The sequence below is a fragment of the Morchella importuna genome (assembly GCF_003444635.1).
Source record: "Morchella importuna strain M04M26 chromosome Unknown Morimp01GS035, whole genome shotgun sequence".
In the NCBI taxonomy this organism is placed as follows: domain Eukaryota; kingdom Fungi; phylum Ascomycota; class Pezizomycetes; order Pezizales; family Morchellaceae; genus Morchella; species Morchella importuna.
In genome coordinates, this window is record NW_025763432.1 from 313,320 (window position 1) to 325,089 (window position 11,770).

An 11,770-nucleotide genomic window follows, 5' to 3' on the forward strand; every position below is an offset into this window, starting at 1 on the left:
ACTTTCTCAAGGGAAGGGGGGTGGAATAGAATCAATGAGAGATCGGAGAGGGAAAGGGCAAAGTAGTGAGTGTGAGGGCAGTAAATTGCTCTGCAGGTGCCCAAAACGAGTGATGAGAGTAGGCGGCGAGGAGGGGGCTATTGACTGGGGAAAGTCAGCAATGTAGAGGCAGAGCAGGTTGGCCGTTAGAGTACAAGGGAGGGATGGATGAATGAGGAGGGTAGGATAATAGTAGTGGAAGGTCCGCTGGGGCACGGGGGAGCTGCGCAATTACTATACCTTTTCACCCACAGGCACCGGGAGTAACAAGCAAAATTGGGAGAGGACGTAAAAAAAGAGTGACAATGGAGTTGTACAGCCCCCAAAAAAGAGCTGTCAGAAAGAGGAAACAAGAGACCACAGAAAACAATGTAAGCAAAAGAGAGGGTAAAATGAAGGTGGTGAGGTAGGTAGGTACCGATCAAGGTACTCACTCTACTTCGTTGGTGGTGAGGATGCACTATCGACAAGAGATGAGCGTTCTAATGGGAAGCAAGAGAAAGCGATGAAAAGTAATGGCAACGCGAAGAGCATACCCGCTCGGGAAGCCGGTCAGCCAAACATTGCCCCCACCACACGATGCGTAATTAAATGCAGTGCTGCAGGGTATATATTATGGTACTTACAGTACATAGAGCACACATGTCGAATACGGCACTATACATACAACTAAAAGTACCACGGCCTTAACTATTGTAATAGTAGCTATAGCAATAATAGGTTAAGGGCTTTGGGGTTTTTCTAAGGCTGTAACCCGTTTTGCATCTAGCTAGTGTCCAACCAGCGAAGCGAACTGGGCTTCGTGACGTTAAAAAAATACAAAAACACGAATCAGGCCAGGAAGCTTTGTGTGCTTCCTATTTTGTCTGAGCTTCCACTTTCAGGACGCTTCGTTTCGGGTTCGCAAGCTGCGACAGGGGTAATCTTTCAGTTGGTTGGCTAACATAATCCATGTAACCCTCCTCCCCATAAAGTTAATAGATTAGAGACAAGGGTATTGAGCATGGCAGATTCGGAAGGGCCCCGCACCTTCCGACCATCATCCTCATCTCCGCCCTTAGGGTTACTGACTCTTTAGTAGGAGTTGCTCGATACATGTAGTATTCTATGCAACGATAACTCTATCTACTAAGGTTGTTAATATAATGTGTAGTAAAGATTAAACCACGACATTTCTATGTAGAATACGTAGCATTCCTGCTGACGTTTTCTTTTTTCTTTTTCTTCCCCTTCTACGGAGACTTCCTTTATCCAAGGATATGTAGTAAGTACATATATGTATATTGACGTGGGTGGGATAAAATTTGCATATATGTACCTATAGTACAGATATGTACATGTATGCGTGTGGGCCGTCTGTACGGCGCAGAAACATTTTGCGTCGGATCAGTCACAATATCATGGTAGAAGGTTTCCTTCCTATGGGTAAGAAAGCCATCTCTATGTCACGTCAGGTAGAATGGATCCCTTGAATGCACTTCTTAGTCTCATGTTTGCCATCTAGAAACGTGCTCGGAAGATTTGCGGAAGAACAAGATCTTAAGAAACGGCAGTCATTTGAGCTGTTTCAAGCCATACAGATTCAGGAACAGGAACAGATGCCGCCTCTCCCCTATGGGGAATGTATTTAAGCCTAAATTGGTAAGGTTAACTTTTACCGAGGGTGGCTTGCGCCCCTCAACGGGCAAACGTTAGTTCCTTGCTGTGTGCTTTTTTTAGATGAACACTGAGACAGCCCTAACCCTTCCATTGGGAAGTGTCGCTTTTGTTAGAATTCGATAGTTAGTGATATCCAAGAACAGAAAAGCGCTTACCTGTCTTTGCAGAAAGGAAAACAGCTCACTTCTCCGCACACGTATACGTACTCTAGAGTTAATACATTCAACTTTGATGACATTTCCCTCTGAATAGGCTCCATATGGATTTGCGGCCACCCAAAACCAGTCATATCCAGCTGGAATTGAATATCTACTTTGTCGTGCTATTGGTTTTACCCATTTTAAGTCTGGATGTGTCTGTTCGGGTTGATTTGCTGACATACAGCTATCGGTAGAATTATTGCGGAAATGTGGCGTTGGAAAATCGCCCTGCTCTCGGCGTGATCGTCGGTCCCTGTTTCCGCAATAATTCTACCGATAGGCACATACCTACATGTATTCAAGTAGAGTAATCACGTAGGTACTTGTGTAGGGACCTAGGTACCTAACTTGCCCGGGCCTAGGCACCCTAGAAGGAGCAAAAAAAAAAAAAGGTGGATCGTCTAAGCAGGTACAATAAGTGCCCCTACATCATGTCGATCAGTTCAACTACGCCCGATTCGCCCAATGATGTTTTTCTAGACATACACGCACTTAAGATTTCTCTTCTTGCGCCAATTTAAGGTTTTCTATACGTAAAAGGCCGGTAAGGGCCTTGTCAGAAAGCCTTAGCTTTATGTATCATCGTGAATAGATAAGTAAGGAATTGGCCTGGACACACAAGGAACCCACGTTGCAGTTGTCTGGTTCTAGGGATTTGTGCATGTGCCGTATCTTAGATTCCGCGGGCCAGGTGTATGGTCCCGAAGAAATTCGCTGCGCTACCGACTTTTCTTTTTTGTTTTCGAGAAAGATGAAGGGTGAACGAATACAAGGCTTTGTGGAGGGATGTGAGGTTAAAGTGAGGGGTTGACGACAATTTTCGCTGGTAATCCCGGTTCATTGGATCTCACTCGTTATTAACCAACCCTTACCTCTAGGATCGTGGCTTTCTCCCCTCGCTCGGCCTTTGGTCCTTAATTTGCCACTTCTTTTCGAACATTGAAGTGCCTACCGTATGTACGCTTCCACAAACTAGTCTGGGAAACTGATTAATACAAATGCTGTTAGAGCACATGTAAATATGTCAATTCGGTCATATGATGATGTAACGAATCCATCTAGATTTGGAGTATCTCGCTCTTCTCTAGAACATAATTGTCTAGTGATTGTTCGAATCGAAATTTTGTTTTGGATGAGGTTATCCATAAAAATAGAACATCCACGTTTAGTCCTAAGATGTTCCGGCTCAGTTATCGAAGACACCATAGGGCGCTTAGAATCAGAAGTGGCTCTGCGCCGGGTAGCTGCTTAAGCTTTTGAATATCTCACATAGGGCGGCTCTGTTTAGGGCATAGATGGTCGATGAGACATGAACCCCTGCGCGTGCTAACTTACGCTTCCGGCGAAAATCGATTGTTGGTAACTACATGTACATGTATTAGGGAAAGAAGCGAGGCAGTGGATGAAAGGTTTCACTAGCGACTGAAGCTTAGCTACCAAAGAGAACTGCCCAGCAATTCATACCATAATACCAAGCAAACCCTAAGTAAATAGACCGTGTGCACCTGTGTCGAGCATGTACCTGTGCCGAGCACCTTATAATAAAGGCAGCATTTTAGCCACCATTTGGAGCGGATCCCTAGAGATCAGATAAGATGCTCGGCACAGGTACATTCTCGGCACAGGTGCACACGGTCTACTTAGATCACTAAGTTCGACTCTAATCAGAATTTAGAATTAACAAAACCCCGAAATATCAGTATTTCTGTACACCTACATGTTTTCCGCATACCACAAAATTAACACAGCTTCGCTTACACTCCACCACAAATTAGCTAAATCCAATATCACGCAATATGTATTCAGAGAAAGATCGAAAGACAAGCCATATTAAATAGGCCAATCGGCATATTTGTAACACACGGAGGAGAAACATAGTGGAGGTGTGGTTGCGCAAAAGCCTTCATGCATATATCAGCGTAACTCCCATTTTGACAGTGACAATCCACATGTGACGTGCTGATAAAGGTAGGTAATATGCAGACTCACCAAAGTAGGTACGTAGTGGTTGGGTTCTTCCTTGTAACTCCAAGGCTCTACTCCATTTGCTTGACAAGCGTGATGCACTTTGAATTTCTATTTTTTTATCATTCGGAGGCGAAGGGTCTAGCTACCAGGCAAGACCCTTATTTGTTTTTGTCCTTAGGCGGGAGAAATGATTGTTATGTGGAACCTTCGCAAGCCCCGCAAACCTTTCCACGGTAGGTTACGCCCTTACCTAGAGTAGGTACATACACTGCCATCGGGCCGGGGATCGATTTTAAAAACGTGGCATGTACAGTAGTTCTTTCTCGAGAGTTTGTTCAAGTTATATTTGGACAGAATTTACTTTGCCTTGTATCCGGTGAGTGATACGAAGGTGCGATTTTTTATCCGTGCGTGATTACCTATCACGTCTCGCCTGTGCAGCTTAGTGATATTCGATGTGCACCAGTTCTCACTCGTGATGTGTACGTAGAGAGAAACCAGTAACCAGCCCATAAAAATGGAACTATGAGTGATAGATGGGTGTGTCCTATCACAGCTGGGGGAGGTCAGGCTCAAGAAGTGGTAGTCGTGGGATTGTTGTGCAATACATACATGTAGGCCTAGGTGCAATTGTAACTGCATACATTATATATACTCGTATTTCACTGACGTTTTTGAACTGGGCCATTATTGCATACACCCAAAATCATGAGCTTGGTGTATTTGTATGGCATGCAATATCAGTCGCGTCCACAAACGTCAGTGAAATACGAGTACATATGATGTACAGCCGCTCAGCATAAGTGTTCGTGATATAGTTTTAATGTCAGTGCGCAGTGTGGCGCACCCGTAATACTGATGTTATTAAAGTTGAGATTCAAAATAACGAAAAATATATAATATAGTTTGTGACTATATATAAAAAGAAGATAGGCCATTGATCTTATTCTTCGTTAATTTGGGCGCCATTGGTCACTGGGAAAGTCTTCTCTTGGGGGTTCTTGATGGTCCACCGCGGTTACATATGGAGAAATGTCTCACTCCGAAATCGGAATCACGAACACTTTTGCAGAGTGGCTGTATGTATGTATGTATAACCACCTTACTGCCGATTGTAGTACACATATGTACACATAACTGGACTCCAGATAAATGCGCATATATTTGTGTCCTCCGAGGGGTCGTAGTCGGGATGAAAGAAGTTTGTTTGAAGTGGCCGATATAAAGCGATCTCGATAGGATGGGAATTGATACATGTAGGTTTGGTAGACGTCGACTTCGCTGTCAGTTTATCAGTGTTGTTCTCAGCTGCTAAGTATATGTAAGCTCCGGAAACCTTTTTTATTTCTTTTTTTGTTTGTATACGTGTACACTAATTAAGCAAATACTTGAAATATCAAATGTTACCACGGTGTCATTCTGGGCTTTTATCTTCTAGGAGTTGGTATAGATGCAGATAGGCCTATAATAGGCACATATGTTGGTTAGAACATTAAAGTCGACCACTAAACCCAATCGCACATACGTTCGGGAAACCGGGCTCATTTGGTATTCGGCATAGAGAAATTTACTCCTTGCATGATGCGAGTAAGAGTGTGGTAGCGAACCTATACTCTGTTTGATTGGCACGAAGAGGACTTGAAGTTCCACAGAATTTCAGGTTATATGATCCAGTTACCCGTGAAGGCCGCGGGCTTGTGGCTTAATCTAGAGCTAAAAGGTATCGATTAACCGAAGGTCTTCGTTGATTGAACTTGATTTGCATCAACAGATGAATAGATACATATTTACTAATGCATATACATATATGGTAGACCCAGGCAATCGTGGAGAATGACGACCATGGAAAGGGGCCCGGGTCGGGCCCAGCAGTAATAGCTATATCGAAATAATGAATTGCCCTATATATATTAAGTTATAGGTTTATATCTTTCTTATTATTCCCTGACGACCGCGATCCCGCAACCCTTAATCAAAAGTGGCATGAGAGCCAGATGCACCACTAAATCGGCTTACGTCTGAATTTTTGGTTGGGTTTGTCCAACGCATTAATGTGCCGGAGTAATCCTTTTTGGATATTGGTAATTATAACAAGAGAAGGGATGAATGGAAATATATCTAACAAACCATCACCCTCCACCTGGGTACTTCCTAAAATTCTTAAAAGCACCAGTCTCAGATCGATCTGCTCCACATTCCGCGGAAGTTGAAATTGCACAGCTGCAGGCAGGGTCTTCTTGATGTTTTGAAATATGTGTTATGTTTGACAAGGTGAGTCCAGTGACAGCGTGATTTTAGCTTCAGAGTTTAATTACCAAATTCAGAAATCAGGAATTATTAATATCATAGATCGATCTAATAATTTTGTCTAGTATATCGTGCAGTTATATAGTCACAGGACATCACTCGACAGAAATCAACTCCATTTGCGACTTTATCTGATGAGTGTTTTACCAACTATTATGACGAACTTCAGAAGATATTTTAAATGACTAGGATACAAAATTTGAAATCCTGAAAAGGTGAGATACACGTTATAATAATAAAGGTGAAATAATATTTCTTCTCCACGCCACGATTTCAACCCTCTCGGGTTTTAATATAATAATCCCTACGCAACCTTTCTTCCTCGGCAGATGTATCTCTCAGGGGATCTATTCCCATATCGTCAAAGGCGTCATCGTCATCGTCGCTCCAGATTTCTTCTGTCTCAATCGCCTTTACCTTCCCCTTCCCCTTCACGTCTTTTGAGGGCTTCGTGGGAACATTTATGGGTTTGATAGGAGTTATAGGGTCTATAGACTTTCTGAGAGGTGCGATGATACGCGCGACCTTCTTGGGGGCCGGGTCATCTCGAGAAGTGGCGTCAGGCTCGAACCGCCTCTTAGGAGTGGGAACACGGGAACTAGAGGCAGTAGATGTCTCCACATGTTGAGGAGATGTATAACTCATTAGAGTACTGGAAGTCGCCGCCTGATATTGTCTTCTTGGAGAGGAAATCTGGGAGCTTGAGGCGATGTTTTCCTTCCAGTATCCGACGGGAGCCGGAGTTTCGATAACAGCGGGAGTCTCCACAGCAACAGGAGTCTCAGCAGCAGTAGGAGCCTGAGTCTCAACAGCAATGGTCTCATATTGTGTCTTGAGGATGTTACCGGGAATTTCAGGCCTTACTACTTCGTCGTCACTAATCGATGTGGGAGTTTCGTCAATGACAGCAGTGGTGACAGTGACAGACTCATGGTGTCTCTGAAATATGGGAGTGCTAGAACTGGAAGCAGTAGCTATCTTTGAGTGTTGATTTTCAGAGAGAGTCGGGGCACTTTCGGTAGTAACTTCTGATGCAAGGAGGAAAGCAGGAACGGTGGTAATAGTCGGTGTGGCGATTTGCACCGAGGTTACGGGCACTTGATCACCTGGAATGGCTGTAATAGCGGCCAGATTAGATACATCTGGAGCTAGAGCGGGCGCGAATTGGACTGTTGCAAGGTCGGGAACAAGAGGAATGGAATACGTAGTTGTAGGAGACGTGGCAGTATGAGTGATAGACCCACTAGTCGGGTCTGACACAACCTGACAAGCGGTGAGGGGATCGGACAAACCTGGAGCAAAAACTGGGGATGGTGCGAAGATAGATTCGAGAAGAATGTCGTGGATAGGAGTTGAAGGAAAATAGCAGACGGGGGCGACCATAAAAGGAGTAACAGAAAATGATTGGTGCTGAGAAGCCCCAATATTAAAGCTCTGGATGGAGATAACTTCCGGTCCTGTCTCCTCTATTTCCATCTCCTGGCCGGAGGTAGCTTCTAGTCCTATTTCCTCTATTTCCATCTCCTGGCTGGAAATAATCTCTAGCCTCGACTCTTCTATTTCCATCTCTTGAGATTCAGAATTCTCGGAGGTGTAAGAAATGTCGTCCATGGTATCCTCTTGAGCATTGTGGTCTTCGTAGAAAAGCTGAGCTTTATCTATCATCTGAAGATCCAATGGGGCCTCCTCCATTTCCTCATCTCCTACGGCCTGCACATCCCATCCATCTATCATTTCCTCGTCTTTGTCTCCTGTTACCTCTGGATCCAACTCTTCACACTGCTCCATTTCTTCAGTGGTATCTCCAAGGCTCTCATCCTCAACAATGTGAGTAGGCAAAAAAACATCTTGCATGTGAGTTACATGATCAACCCCAGTAACATAAAGGCTCCTAGATAATTCTGGGGTAAAGACAGACTCGAGTCCTTTTACAACGCCGCACACCCAGACAGGAGTAAGGACTTCGATGTTGGAAATGGGACTGGTGACTTCGACAATGGGGCACCCAGAGATTTCTATGACAGAATCTCTATCCAGAACCTCTGAGGTTGGGAGAGCAACAGTGGTCGCAGCTCCGGTAGCGGAAGTAACCTCTATAGAGGTAGAGCTTCCCGCGACAGTGTCTCTATCCAGAGCCTGGGAGACTGGTAGGGTAGAAGTGGTCGCAACTTCAGGGACGGTAGTGACTTCGACAGCGGTGGGGTGGTGGTCTTTGGAGATAGCAACGTCGGGGGCGGCGGTCCTAGGTCCCAGGACACCAGAAATGGGGCTATTGAAGACTACTGTGTTCCCCTCCGTCACAAACCCCCCGCCCTGGTTCACCTCTGTGCTGACCTTCTCAAGCTCGTTGATATGTATTATCAGGCACTCGATAAATTTAATTCCACCCTCAGCGATAATAGCCTTGTTGACTTGAGCCTGAGCAGTACTGTGCTTCTGGGTTTCAATTTTCTGGAGCCCCGTAGTACCCTTGATTTGGATGGGCACTTCTTCTTCTTTGGGGCGTGCCTGCTATACATCTGATTAGTAGGAGATAATGTGCTTTCAAGGTACAAGTACATGTTTCCATCGCTTTTGATGGAAATATATCGAGTAAAACAAGGCAATTATACCTCTACGGGATCTTCTGCCCTCTCCCCCCTTTCTTTCTTCACCCCAAGATCTTTTACTTCTCCCTCCTCTTTGTCCTGCGTGATAACTTTCTCTCGTGCGTGCTCAGCAGGCACGCATCCAATAGCTATATTATGAACAATGTGTAGTTTAACAGGTAACTATGTATGTTTGTTTAGCTAAGATAATTAAAAATCACCCAAGAGATACAAACTCACCCTCTCTACACCTTTAAGCGATTCTGTAGCCGCATCCTCAGTTTTTCCAGCCAACTCTTTCGGGGATTCCTGGACTGTTACTGGCTTCCCCATGCTTGCCATATTTTCTGTCTTTTTGATCATTGGCTTCGGTGTGACAACGTCAATGATCGGCTTGGCAGCCACAACAGCACAACTATCGACCGGTACTTTCTTCCTTCCCCTATCAGCTGGTACTGAGTCCCATATACTAGCTCTATTGACAACAGTTAAACAGTTCTTCGAGTCGTGCTGCTTGTAGTAGTCGGAGCTTTTGCGATAAAGCCTGGACCTTTGTCCCCCGCTAAAGCTCGACCTAGAAGATGACTTGAACGGACTGGGGCAGCGCGGAGGGGGACGCTCTTTGACTGGTGGTGGTCTGTGCATTTTCACCGGCGGGGGCGGCATAACACTCTCAATTACAACCTCGATCTTTGATTCGGCCTCGATGGGGGTCGCAGCTTCAACCGCCGCGGTAACTTCATCACTGATGAACTCTACTCTCACAACAACTGGGTATGAGATAAAATAATACAAAACGTGTAGGTGTGTGGTGTTACATACCGTTCTTCACAAACCACTCCCAGCTCGCTTTTATTCCCCTCCCCAGGTCCGCTTGCACCCACAACTTCTGGACATCCCGCGCCGCTTCGATAGCTGCGCTGCAAAATATATGCACCCCCAGGTGTATACGCCGGACGAGCGACTTGACGCCGCTGGTACAAATCTCGACTGTACGGAGCCCAACGTCGCGGCAGGAGACGATGAACTCGACCTCTTCCTCGTAGAGCTCGAGTGGGAAGAGAAACGAGAGGATGGTTGCGAGTGTAAATAGGATAGCGGGGTTGAAGGCGTAGAAGAGGAAGAGGGAGGCGACAACATCGTTGAAGGGTAAGAAGTGAAATGAGAGGGCAGTGAGGAGGACTTGGAGAGTGAGGGAGAGGGGGGTGAAGTGAGTGGTGAGAAAGAGGCGGAGGTGGGGGAGGAGAGGGAGAAAGACGTGATGGTAAAAATCTTGGTAGAGGGACGTGAGGAAGGTGGTGATCAGTGTCATTTTGAATGATGTGTGTGTGTGAGTTTAGAGTATGGAGTGCGGAAGTTGGGGAGGTATTTGTAGAAGTTTGAAGTTTAGAGTGTGGGATTTTGAGATTGATGATGATGATGTTGATGGGAAAACGGAGGGTTGGGTTCTGGTGGTTGAGGTGGGAGGATGGTTGTTGGGGGGGTGGATGGTTGTAGAAAGGTGGATGCACAAAGACGGGGGGTTTTTTTCTTCCGAGAATTGTCGTGGGAGGAAGTGTCGTCGAGGTTGGTTATGCTAAGACGCCCAAGCTTAAGTGGAAGGGGGCTTTGGGTTCTGGGTAGCTAGCTTCAACGTCGTTACTGGAGTTTATGCTTTACACTATCGGTCTAGCTATTGGCATCAACCTTCGAGCTAGCTGCAACAGCTGTTTGACGCAACAGGAGGAGGAAACCAGGCAGTAAAGCCCAATAACCTCCACCCCTCGTACTAGTAGCCACTCCCCATTTCTATTCACGACGGACCGTATGTACCACAACTCTTCGAACATTATCAACCGATCATAACTGCACTTGCAAAAACGCCAATTCTATGGTGGTGTAGCACGTTGTGCTCCCGCTAGTTCCATCAAATACGCAGCTAGATAAGATTGTTGTCAAGCATCACAGGGTATCACTCGGTTCGCAAGGTCGAAGGTCACATGAATTGATAATCGATATTCATATTGCGAAGGTCACATGAGCCTACATGTAGACAACAACAACATGTAGGGTTGACCAGCTTTTGGCCAGATCGGAGTTTCTTCTTGCCCTTGACCTCAGCACTAGTTCTTCTTGCTTAGGGCTCGGCACCTTTTGCGGAAGTGGGGTATATAAGCGCAAAGTCCCACATCTGAACTTTGGCTTTTTGTAACCTCCAATACCACAATTGTCTACAACGAAGCGGAACTCCTACAAACTGATACTCGTGGGGTAAGTCCCACCCGCCTATTTATACCTACTATCAGACTATCATTAATATAACCTCCAATCCCCAACCGCTCATCACTCACTGCTAGACACTCGAGGAGTCGGCCCCCATGTATGATCCGAGAACACCCCTCCTCTGTGGTAGAGGAGGGGTGTTCAGTATGTCCATACATGGGGGCTGCCTGCTGCGGATGTCTAGCAGAGCAGTGGGGTGAGGGGTATTTCGGGGTGTGTCGCTGGCGCAGTTGAAGCCTTTTCGGCAGCAGTGGGTTGGGCTAGGAGAGTGTGAGTCTTTCCAGCTCTGCAGTGGGCCTAGCATCAGATCAGATTCCCGGGGAGTCGGTTCTCATGTTGGAGATGAGAACACCCCCCCCCCCTCCTCCTCCTCCTCTGTGGCGGAGGAGGGTTGTTCACTCTTCTTACATGGGGGCTGCCTGCTGCGCGTTGTCTGGAAAGGCTTTTTGGCTTGCATCTACCGTTGCATCAGATACTCGGGGAGTCGGCATGGTTCTCATATATGATATGGCCCGAGAACAACCCTCCTCTGAGGAGGGGTGTTCGGTGTTGTTACATGAGGACTACCTACTACGGACGGGGAATTCCGGGCCTCCGCACGGAGCAGGCGCAGGACTCGAGCAGTACCTGCGGCGAGTCGGGCTTTTGAGACACGGGTTCGCTCGGCGGCTCTATGGCTCTTGGGATACTTAGACTTTGGGTTTGGGAAGTGTTTACTGAGCTGCTGGAGGTGGAGATGGAGTAAGT

General features: G+C 46.2%; 1 protein-coding gene across 1 annotated transcript; it reads right to left on the reverse strand.

The window, feature by feature from the left end:
• Positions 1 to 6,446: 6,446 nt before the first annotated feature.
• Positions 6,447 to 10,073, reverse strand: LAJ45_09321 (uncharacterized protein; the record flags this gene model as incomplete). The annotated part of the gene is made up of 4 exons (XM_046118864.1): positions 6,447 to 8,684; positions 8,786 to 8,944; positions 9,002 to 9,531; positions 9,584 to 10,073. The coding sequence occupies 4 exons, from the start codon at positions 10,071 to 10,073 to the stop codon at positions 6,447 to 6,449; spliced, it is 3,417 nt and encodes a 1,138-aa protein (XP_045967942.1).
• Between the last annotated feature and the right edge of the window lie 1,697 nt (positions 10,074 to 11,770).